Here is a 12,720-nt window from a genome sequence, read left to right on the forward strand (position 1 = left end):
GTCATCTTAGAGTCTATTTTTTGGACCATTAAAATTTGTCACATTATTTTCATGGCAATTAAAGACACCCACACAAGCCAATTTTGATTGTTTTAGTCCATAAATAAATATTTATATATGATTTAAATATTTAAAACATGAATATATCAAATATTATTATTAAAAAGCAACATGCATCATTCCATTATTTGCTAAATGGTATTTAATGTACCAAAATAAAATAAAAATAAAATTTAAAAAAAATCAATGATAATCATCAATGCATCCATGCAGGGTGAATTTGATTATGGTAGAACATTAAAAAGGAATTAGATATTTTTTAATGGAAATGAAGAAACCTTACACAATGCACAAAAATAAAAATAAGTAAAAATAAATAAATAAATCCTACAAATAGGCAAAATATAATTTTTGCAAGAAATATGATCTGACTGATATGATCCTTTGTGAGATTTACCCAGAGAACTTATACCACCATATTGATTTGGAGCTGTAGGCACTAGATGGCAGTGTGGTTAGACCCAAAAGAACATCTGACACCAAGCACATACACAGTTGACACTGTGACCTTTTCTTAAGTTCAATCTTTAGATAGTTCTTTAATGTGTCAAAGAAAACATTAATTCCAACCAGCTACAGAATAGCTTCTACCAACAGGAGACTGTTAAACACAACCACTGCCTCTTGGTAACAGCAGCATTGCTTTGTAGAAAAAGTATTTATGAATGGATGCTTCTACTCCGCAATATGACTCATAGTGAGTGTATCTAATTAGTGTTGCTTGTTACAGTATTGTAATATTGCTCATGCTTAGGGTTAGGAGTTTTGGAAAAATTGTGGTGGTGACATTTGAAGAGCCATGCACCACTCACACTGTTTTAAGGCAATGTAAAAACCTAGTGAGCCTTTACTATCAACAAGTACTGCTGTATACTATATCGTTGTACATTTGACAAATATAAGTTTGAAACACTAGAAGGTTTTGATTTGAAGCGTGAAGCCTGTAGCTCTTGAAAGAGTTCAGGGACCTCAGTCAACCAACCAACCATGGTCCCAGTGCCAGATGCTCCCCCTTCTTCCCTGAGGGAAAGTCCTCCATTTGATTTCTGTCAATAAAAAGATAAACATTTCCCCTATCAGCTCTAGACACTTCTCACTGCCATTTAACCAAAGGAAAGTAATGGTTTCTCAAGCCGCTAACAACCATCAATCTCTGCCATCAGAGGGAAACGGCTCATGACCGGCCGAATGAACAGACTGCATCAGGAGATGTGGCACAAAGGTGATGTGTAAGAAACAGCGGTCAGAGAGGGAGACCGGCTTAGTCAGGTCATGACAACTGCACTGTTCTATCAACACATCAAATTCCACTAGCCATTTTTACACCTTTGAATCTTGGCAATTTACCAAATATCCACCCCTTAAATTTGGCACCCTCTCAAAAAAAGCACATTTATACTTAGCATAATATATTTTAAAAAACTGACGGGGGAAAAAAGGAAATACAAAATGTATTTTAAGGCATATAAATAAAATTAATTTACATTTACATTCAACATTCAAATTTGTTAACATTACTTTTTGGAAGATTGGCCAGAGATCATATGATTAATTGCAACCATTTTCTAAACTGAAAAAAAAAAAAGGTGTAAGTGTTAATCTTCAGCAAGGATTATTCACATTAAATTGATCAAAAGTGACAGTAAAGACTTCTACATTGTTACAAAAAAATCTAATTCAAATAAATGCTCTTTCTATTCAGCAAAGAATCCTGAAAAAAAAAACTACTACTGTACCATGGTTTCCGTAAAAATATTAAGCAGCAAGAAAAAATGTTCTTGAACACCAAATCAGCATATTAGAATGATTTGTGCTCATGTGACACTGAAGAATTGAACAATTGCTGCTGAAAATTCAGCTTTGCTATCACAGTAATAAATTCTAGTAATAAAATAAAACTAGTGTCATATGCTATTGTTTTGATAGCGTTGATAAAGTTTTTGACAGATAATATCATGATGGTTTTATTTTATTTATTTATTTATTTTTTGCGTTTGCCTTAACGAATGTGATATCCTGTCAACGTGGGCTCTTTTGATTACTGTCAGTTTAAGTCCTGGTGATCATTGCAGTGTTGCCAGATATTGCTATGAAAACAAATAAATATCTAAAAATAAATAATAAATAAACCGAAATGAGTTCAAGTCTTTTGTAAATAATATAAGATAAAGATATCACTAACCCCAAACTGCAACTTCCCGCTCTATTAACTTTCTAAAGTAGAAAAGACAAGTCCAAAGACGCTTATAATAACTGGATCTGGCAACACGGTGCGCCCGCGCCCTCACTGCTGCGTTTCCATCCACCTATTTTATGCACATTTTGGAATATCGCATAAAAAACCGCTGGATGGAAACGCCAAGATGCGCATAAATTCTAAAAATACATTTGAGTAGGATAAACGTTTTATCCGATAAGAAAAAATGTGCATAAACTACGATGGAAACACATTTACCGAATAAATTCCTTCATGCGCATCGAAAAAGTCATGTGATTTTGCGCTATGAGACGAGATAACTTGACTAGCAGCGGACCGATCTCGTTCACAGCATCTATATGTTGTTATGGTCATTCTGAAATGCCTGAGCAAAGTCTGTCTTCAAAGTATTTCTGTATAATTGTTACACGACTGCTTTCCCAAACAGCAGCAGCCACCTCCGAAAGCATTGACAGCATTTATTGTGTTTCGTCTGCTCGCTCTGAGGTGCAAGTAATATATATCATATATTATAAATTATATTCAGTGGCTTCTCCTAAATTCTTAGTGATATTTAGTGCCACAGTTTACCAGAAAGTGACAATTTTGTTCTCTTTGACTCGTTGGATGGAAACGGTGCTATATTTGCATATGTTTTATGTGATATTCCAGTTTTGCACACAAGTTTAATTCGAATCTTTGGATGGAAACATAGCTAGTCACAACTGAACTCTCTCAAGCCTCATTCACTCTGCCAGCATCTCACAGCGACCATTTTCATACCACGGGTGCTAAACATTCTTGCAAACTGTCTAAACTTAATTCTAAATGCAGACACTCATATGAGGAGCTTTAAACAGCAGATTAGTCATTTAGAGAACAAATTTTATTTTTGAACATGAAAATTTTACAGAGGTCCAGACCTCGGTGACCTTATAGCTGGCTACGGGCAAGGGCCTGTCGCAATAATCAATATATCGACTTGTGACCTCAATCATTTTTGGTGACGCAATATATTGCCCATTATATTTACATAAAAATGAATGTCACCATGTTTTTTGCATTCCACTTGTGCCTGTCTCTTTTGCAACTTCTCGTAGTTGTAATGGTAGTTGGTGCTAGTTCAAATTTAAAAAATGCTTCTACAAAAAAGTTTCATCTGCAGATATGGCCTTGTTTAGGGATCTGTGCCTTTGTGCATACGGACATCTGACTGCTAAGTAGGGATTGTGTTTTTCAGCAATACAGTGTACCCTTAATTTACAGAGAAAAGAAGGTCTGTAGTTGGAAAAATCTCCATGCAAGTTATTTGTGAAATTTTCTTTTTTTATACTTGTTACTTTGCACTTTTTGGTAGAAAATGTATATTTACTATTTATTCAAGTTTTTTAAGGTATCTAATATTTTGATACTTAATTTCCAAGATCTAAATATTCTTAAGAATTAAAAGTTTGTTGTCATTTGAAAGTGTGTTGGCCTTCTTGCATTATTATGCTTTTATATTATGATTATATATTCAGTGGCATAAAATGGTGTTAAAATGACAATATTATTGTTTATCGCAATTATTTCTGGGGCAATATATCGCACAACAAAAAGTTGTTATCGTGACAGGCCTACTTGGCATCAAAAAGTTTGAAAACCCTCGACATAAAACACAACCTTCCCAATCATCTCAAGTCACCTTATACACAAAGCTGTCTGAACAATTCTTAATATAAGTGCAATTTCATGGCATAAAAGCATTATTTCAATCAGAGTGCTAACAGGAGCAGATTGCAGCCTGAACAGGTACGGACAAGTCCTGACAGAGGGAAGAGGGAAGCTCATTAAACACTTCCTCTTATCACTGGCTGATCTGTAACTTGTGGAACACACTGGATATTCATTAGCTCTCCCTCCCCTTATCCTGTCGGGTTTAATTGCTAATGATCCTTTCTGTGTGCGTATGCAGGTGCCTGCCATGATGCCTGACAAATTGAATCTACGCTTACAAAATGGAGACTTCTGTAAAGGAGTGTGTACAATTTCCGAGGTCGGTCCTTTATTCCGGTGGTGGCTGCTTACAGTATCTCCTTCCTGTTCCTGTTGGTTGCAAACTACAGATGAGGATATGAAGCATAGCTATGGCTAAAACACTGAGCATCTGTGACCTGTGCTGTTGCTGAGGGAATCTGTGTCTGAAGTTGTGCTGGAGTCGAGACTTATGGGTGGAGTCAAAAAGGCCCTTCTGTGGCCATAATGCGAGAGCTCTAACCCATGTCTATCCATCAATGCCAGTTCATCCACAAACGTCCAAGCCATTTGTGTCTGTAGCTTTGAAATGTGCTTCAAATAAAGATAAATCATGTGCCAGTATTGACAGATGCATGCCATTTTCATGAATCTCATGTATTGCAATCAGCAAATGATGACGAATGTTACCATGGGAAAATCAGATTGATTACCTCGTTGTGTGGTAACTACCACCTCTGTTGGACTGTTCTTTTTCAACACCTGTGATGGCAAACCTTGTTGAAATTATTCTGAACAAATCTAAAAATAATTTTGTATGAGTAAGGCTTAATGCACATCTGAGAAGAAATTTCTGTTTGGAGAACTTTTGTGAGGTGCAAGGAGGTCAATTTGAGCCAAATTCTGAGCTTTCCCTGCTAAAAAAACAACAACAACAACAACAACAACAACAACAAAAAAAAAACAACAACAACAGCTTAAACCAGCATAAGATAGTTTATTGTCTTAAATATAAAATAAAATAAAATAAAATGTGCAGACAGCAAAACTTTCAGGTCCTGAATTACATTAATCATGTACTTTATAAAATATATGGCAGCTATCTGAACCTATTGTTCCACTCAAATGCATTTTTTAAACTGCATATTCACCTTAAATGCTTGCTTTTACCGACCAGTCTTGTTCTTTGAAGAGTACACAGAAGCAGCAATACTGACTGTCCTCATCTGGAGTGCTACCAAAATGAATCTATGTGATGTTCCAACAAGTTATGAGTCATCATTTCAGTCCTCCGTCTCCACAGAGCCAGTTGTCTAATAATAGATGCTCAAACTTTATGTTTGAAGATTTGCATTCTTAGCTGCCAGCTACTGTATGCCAAAAAGGTCAGTTATCATAGGCAATATCAATGAATACAGATATGGCCCATTCAAAAGCTCTGAATAAATGAGTCCATCAAGCCACACTACAAGCATATCCTGAGTTTTGAATCACTCTCATGCAGCCTTAAGGTACCACAGTAACAAATAACATCATGGAGTGCCTCTAGATCTTTCTGACTGAAGACTTGTGAACTGTTTCCATGTGAAAACAGTTCTATTCTCTGAGGGAATGAACGAGGGATACAGTAACAGGCTGCTCATTTTACATATGGAAAATTAATAAGCCACCATTGCTCATTGTATGGAAACTGGGAAAGTGCACAATAATGATTCTCTATTTAATTCTCTATTTAAATTCAACTGTGAAATCTCCCCAAAACAATACTTATATACACATATATTAAACATCAAATATGGTTTGATTGGCTGTGATTGTGTTAGGTTGTACAGAAATTTTCTTCACAGGAAACTTGTCATGCCTGGTTAGGACACAGTGTAACAGTCCTTCCTCTTGGCTCATTAAGTGCCAAGTTTGTAATTTTGCTAAGCACAATCATAAACTAATCTAAAATGGAAAAGTAGAAAGGTAAAATACGAGACAATTAATTTTTTTTTCTGTTATTTTTGTACCCGGCAAAAGTATCACAGTGTGGGAGGATAGATCAGGGCCAGACTCATTTCAACACTTACCCTATCCTGTGGTGAGAGTGAAATGGAACCACCAGGTCTATTTGTGGAATCTAAATAAACCATTCAAAAAAATAACACCCTTAAAACCACCCCGCTGATACATTATCTAGATTTGAATTCTCTCGAACTGTCCATGGCTTTACCTTCAATCAAAGTGAAATACTGTTACTGTACCTAGAGATGTGTCATGTCTGACATTTATAGCATGAAACAAGATGAAATATCTTGATGAAACAAATGAAAAAAAAAAAAAACCATGCTGACCAAAAACTAGCCGAGTCATTTGGGCTCAAAGTCCACAACCTCATGTCTACTTTGGTTTACATACTATTTTTTCTTTAATACAGTATGCGCACATGCACAAGCAAACACACACAGACACACACGCACACACATAAGGTTTCCATGTTTTATGAGGACATTCCATAGACACAATCATTTTTATACTGTACAAACTGTATTCTATGCCCTAACCCTAATCCTTGAATTTATCCTGCAAGATCCTTCAGAAATCATTATAATATGCCGATTTGGTGATCAAATTAATGCATACTGAACAAAAGTATTAATTTTTCAAAAATGTTTAAACCCAAAAGAAGTGGCTGACTTAGTGAAGTGGTGTCAGGATAACAATCTCCCCCTAAATGTCAACAAAACTAAGTAGATGATTGTTGATCTAAGGAGGAAGAAGGAGCAGCACTCAGCACTGTGTATTGGTGGGACAGAGGTGGAGAGAGTGAGAAGTTTCAGATTCCTGGGTGTTCACATCGCTGACGATCTTACCTCACTGAAAAAATGGCAATGGGGAGGTTGTTGAATTTTTAAATATGCATTTCGCATTTCTTACATGATTAATTTATGCTTCTCATCTAAACATATTTTAATCATGTACCATGTGTTTAGAAGAATGCTTATAACCGAACAGTTTTAAGGGCACCATTGACTTCCATAGTATTTTTTTCCTACTATGGCAATCAATGGTGCCCCAAAGCTGTCTGGCCTCAAACATCCTTCAAAATACCTTCCTTTGTGTTCAGCAGAACAAAGAAATTTATACAGGTTTGGAACAACTTGAGGGTGAGTAAGATACCAGAATTTTCATTTTTGGGTGATTGATCCCTTGAAGTATTTCTTTGAGGTGTATAATGGTGGAGCTTTAAAATCAGCAGAGTAAATCTAACTTTAATATGTGCAACCGATGTACATATTTTTTTTATGTTAATCCAACAGGTTTTTTTTTTTCAGTGTGGTCTCATAATATAGGTCAAGAAATCACGTCAACATCTGTACTTTTTGAAGAGGCTGAGGAAATTTGGCATGTCAAGTCAAATCCTCAGCGACTTCTACAGGCCCTACAGCGGGTGGTGAGATCGGCCCAAGTTATCACTGGAACTGCCTTACCAGCACTGGACAGCCTTTACCAGACCAGAATCGTCAAGAGAGCCATCAGTATCATCAAAGACATTAGTCGCCCACAGCACAGCCTTTTCACACTCCTACCAACAGGCAGACGCTACAGGAGTGTCAAAGCCAGAACAACAAGATTGAGGAACAGCTTCTACCCTCAGGCCATCAGCTTGGTGAATGACTGCCATCCATCCACTGCCTCTCTACAGACACAGACTACCCCCCCTCAGATTCTCCAATACTCACATGCACACATTCGCATATGAACATACTCGCAATACAAATACATAATTAATGAGGTTACCTCTAAGAACCTTGCACATATACATAAACCCATTTCACTACGAATACAAAAGTCAATCTCCAACCTACCTCAACTGGACTTTGCACATGGCATATTCACCATGTTTACATTGTACTTAACGCTTTATATGTATGTGTATACTGTACACTTACATACACTTTATAAATACTGTAAATACAACATGCTTACGTTTACATTACATAACACCTATATATACTGTATATAACACTTGAAACTCTTGAATCTTGAAACTTATATATATAGAAAAATGGAAAACACTGCAAAATACTGTTTCATATTCATACATAATATATACTGCATTAAAGAAAAAAAATGGCTTCTGAAAATGTAGTGCAACAGTCCCTGTTCTTCCTTTAGTTTAACATTTGAATCCTGTTGAATTGATTCAGACACATCCAGCATGTCATAAAAAGATAAATAATTGCTTGTATAACTTTTGGCTTGAGCTATTAAAATGGATAAGGCTTTAAAGGGAATAATGCATTATAACCGGGGTGCACATAAGTGGTACGCAGGTGCGCATGCGCAACCAAAATAAAAAATGTGATGTGCAAATATGTTCAGACCATTCATTTGTGTACTGACATTGCTGTCAGCTGTTAATGCACAATCACTGTTTTAGATCGACTAACTGTAATACTGTATAAGATTTCCACTCAAACTGAAAGCATAAATCTAGGCTATGCACTGCCAGTCTCAGAGCAAAATGCAAAACTGACATTTCATTCACTGACGTGCTTCACTCAGCAGTGCTAAACCCGGCAGCGCATATACTCACTTGCTGGCAACCCGACAAAATAAAAGCTTGCTCATTTTAGGTTTGAAAATGATGAAAATTCATTTAAAAAAGTTAATATTAGCATTGTATTTTAAGTGTACTATAAAATAACTGTATTTTTATTTTATACTCAATTTATTTTTAAATATAATAGTATTATCACACTGATTATATTGTTTATCATTTTATTTGTTTTATTAAAATACAAAATAAATAATTTCAATAATACTATTATCACTATTTTTTTATAGATATATTTAAAGAGTCACACTATTTGCAGTGTGAGTACCAAACCAAATCTCAAAAGACGTATGTGCATCCCTGATTATAACACATGATAACGCATCATAACCCTAGGTTAATTGTTTGAATTAATTGTTTATTGGTTGTGGTATAATGAAAATGAGTGGTGAATGAATGTGTGTATTTTCAGTATGCAAAGGGCGTGCTAAAAATGACACAAAGCTAAGTCTAATCAAACAGACAAACAATTTCCTGCCTAACAAAAAAATGTCTGTCAATTCTGAGGCTGTAAGAGTCTGACGGTTAAATATAGTGTCCTGATTAATGCTCCATTTTCAGAAATCCTTCAATCTAGCAGGTGGCCAAACATTTTAGGAGACAGTTGCTGATGACTTTATTACAAGGTGACAGAGGTTGTGAGGCAGCAATGGAAAAGCCTATGGAAAGAAAAAAACAACCTAGAAGAGCTGTCATAAAGCCACTGTGAGGGAAAGGACAAAAACACGTCCGGTTGTTATTTGTTCCACATCAGCTAGAACTGGTTTCGCTTCAATTAAGGTCACCCATTGAATTGTGCTTCATAAAAGCCACCTGTATTCTTGGAGAGCAATCACAATCTAGCACTCTATTTTTGGATTGCCCCCATCTGTGCTTGAAGCACCTATAAAATAGGCAATTTTACAGGTGGAACCGTGGATCAGTCAGCTGTGTCTGAGGGATAACCGATCTGGGCATGTGAAGATGCCTGGAGCTTGACAGCCTGGTGGACTGAAGGACAACACAGCTCATGTCATTTACTCAAGAGTGAGAAAAGCACAGAGAAAAAGAGAAATCACAGGAAAGCAGTGGCCTTCCCTTTCAATTTACACTATTACTTTTACAATTTGTCCTAGCATATCTCCTAACACTGAAGATTGTTATGACAAATTGCAAAAGTAATCATGCAAATTGTGATGAGCTGCTGGTTTCTTTTGGCTTCTCTCTCTCTCTCTCTCTCTCTCTCTCTCTCTCTCTCAAAACATTTTCAACAATTGCTGAAATATGTTGCTGATGTGCTCGAGGAGAGAGGTGACATGCTGTTATCCACAGAGACATCCGACCTCTAATTGCTTTCAAAAGCCATTTCCTATGATATTTGGCCACAGCAGAAGTTAATTTGCATCCTATGAAGAAGGTGCCTTGTTTTTTCTAAGTGCACTTGCCAAACGGGTCACGCTTTCTAACGCTAATTATCCTATGAGTCATCGTTACCTGTGCATCACAGCCCCATAAAAAGGTAAAAATAGACAGAGAACAAGATGGAGAACTGTACTAATTAACACAGCTCACCCTGTTTGCTGATTTTCCTCAAATGTAGGGAAGACACATTAAACATTTTTTAAGGCTATAATCGTGCTTGTTGAGGAATGTTTTTGGATGTATTGTGATTCCATGGTTCAGAGAGCACATTGTCAAAATATTATAACCTAATTTACTTTTAAAATAGATCTTATTAGTTTGTCTAGTCTGACAGTGAATAGTGTCAGGACAGCTAACTGTCCTGTTCCAGAGTCCTTCCCCCAGGAAACTAGGAGGATAGGTTTAAATATTCAAAATGTTACCGACCAAGAACTACTACAAAATATAATAAAAATAATACACTACCATTCAAAAAGGGCAAACTTTTATTCAACATAGATGCATTAAATTGACCAAAAGTGACAGTGCTTCAGTGCAAACGTGTTCAGTGCAAGAGTTTGGATTGTTACAAAAACATTTCTATTTCATATAAATGCTGTTTTCAACATTGCTAATAATAAGAAATTACTTGAGCACCAAATCAGCATTTTAAAATGATTTCTGAAGAATCATGTGACAATGAAGGCTGGAGTAATGGCTGTTGAAACTTCAGCTTTGACATTAAAAGAATAAAATGCATTTTGAATACATTAAAACAGAAAACAATTATTTTGTATAACTGTAATAATAGTTTTATTTGTTTGGCTTTCAAATGGTAGTGTATAATATAAGCAAAATTAATAGAACAATGTCTTACCTGTTTTAACTTTTTCAAGTCTTCATCCAACTCAAGATTGTCCAAAATAACAGCCACAAAAAGACTCAGAAGGATCTAAAAGACAAGAACATACTGAATTTAGCTTTCATTACAATTTGCCAATACACCCTTATATGCATTAGAGTACTGTTTGGACAAAACAAATAAGACATTTGAAGATATTTAAGACAATTCATTTATTAGTCACACATCTTCACTGAATATCTGACGGTCCCAGCAGTTTCAAGACATAAACACTGTGATGTGGCCTCTATATTCTCTGTCATACATTGTTAGTAGGTGTATTGTGCTCATGGGGTGATGTTGACAGATAATCTGTTATGCAAACATGAGTTCTGTCCAAGATGTAGCTATGATCCAACAATAAAAATAACGTTTGATGAAAGAATATGCTGTGGTGGCCATGTCAGAGCCAAAGGAAAACAAACATGTTTCACAATAAACACAGCAAACAGTACAAGAGGTAGATTCATGCTCAGGACAACAACAAAAATGTAGTAAATCAATCACAGCTGACTGTGTCTTAGATGTCATCAGTGCTTTGATATTTAATGACATACTAGTCCTTATATGTGAGGTGTCTAAAGCTGTCCTCAAATGCATTAGGCATTGCGTCTTTTCTCTTCATCATATTTTCTTTTTCTTTTTTTGGTGACAGGAAATTAATAAATGATTCAGCCGTGTCTTGATTACATGCTCGGTCTGTTCTGTCATTAGTGTGCGCTCTCATTCAAATGTCAAATTTAAATGTCTGGTCCTCACTCACTCAAACTTGTCAAAAGTCAAACAAAAGGGGGAAAAAATCATTACGACCATAGTGCAATTACATCCAGAGTACATTTTGTTCTCAACAGGATATTTCGATGAAATGGGTAACATAAATCTATAGCTAAAGACTATAGATTTATTTCATTATCTTTGCACTATGCTTAAGCGCATTGCACTGTAGAGCGTTGGTAAATCAACAACAAGACACCAATGGCTAAATCTTTGCTTGTAATATCTGTAATGGGGAGTGACAGGGGCCATGATGTGGCTGTGAATTGCCCCAAAGACATGTTTTTTAAGGATAAAAATATGGGTGAAGGGAGTGTTTGATGTCAGGTGTGACAACTGGAAAATACATGTGCAATAGAATGTTTCCAGCGGCAATTTACTGCTATATTTCCTAAGCAAGTGTTGTTTCCTTAGACATCAGCTAGAGTGCTGCATCTCTTCAAACCAAACAAAACTTCCCATTAGAGGTTGGAATACTGCTCTCACTAACATCCAACCTGCTACAGAATCTCTGAATATGTTCTCTTGATGGCTAGGTAAGCCAGAAGATCAAGAAAAGCAAGGGAGGATGAAGGATGATTTATTTTCTAACAGTTTGGTTAGCTCTCAGTGGCACAAACGCAAGCTGTCTTCATTTTAGATGTATTTGCTTTGCTGCTCTGTCCCTAAAATTGGGAACACATAGAGCATGTGCAACACACTGAACTGGGGTCCTTTATGGGATACCATAATAAAAATTAATGTGAAAAGTGATGAGGTGGATCAGGCTTCAGACAAGTCACACCACACACTGCCAGCTCTGTTGTAAGTGTAAATCCTACGTAAATCCTATGACCACATGCTCCCATAGTTTTAACCTGCACCAAAGGAGCCAGAGCAACAACTGTGAGTCGATATGTCATGTGTAATTTTTTTTTTTAAGTTTAGTGTCCAGAACTACATTTTGAAACCCAGATTTTCAGTACACTGAAAAACCACTTGTTAACCACTAATTTATATGATTGGATAGCATCACCAAAATACTGTATGATGTATTTTTGTAGGTTAAATCCCAGAAACAAGTTAGCATTT

General features: G+C 36.1%; 1 protein-coding gene across 3 annotated transcripts in view; it reads right to left on the reverse strand.

The window, feature by feature from the left end:
- nalcn (sodium leak channel, non-selective) overlaps positions 1–12,720 on the reverse strand; it is a 118,108-nt gene that overhangs the window by 37,730 nt on the left and 67,658 nt on the right. For all 3 annotated transcript variants that reach the window (XM_016477592.1, XM_016477591.1, XM_016477589.1), the window contains exon 16: positions 10,852–10,926. In XM_016477592.1, coding sequence (XP_016333078.1) covers positions 10,852–10,926 — 75 coding nt within the window. The remainder of the gene's footprint in view (positions 1–10,851; positions 10,927–12,720) is intronic.

This window comes from Sinocyclocheilus anshuiensis, unplaced genomic scaffold, assembly GCF_001515605.1.
Source record: "Sinocyclocheilus anshuiensis isolate Anshui unplaced genomic scaffold, SAMN03320099.WGS_v1.1 scaffold1620, whole genome shotgun sequence".
Taxonomy (NCBI): domain Eukaryota; kingdom Metazoa; phylum Chordata; class Actinopteri; order Cypriniformes; family Cyprinidae; genus Sinocyclocheilus; species Sinocyclocheilus anshuiensis.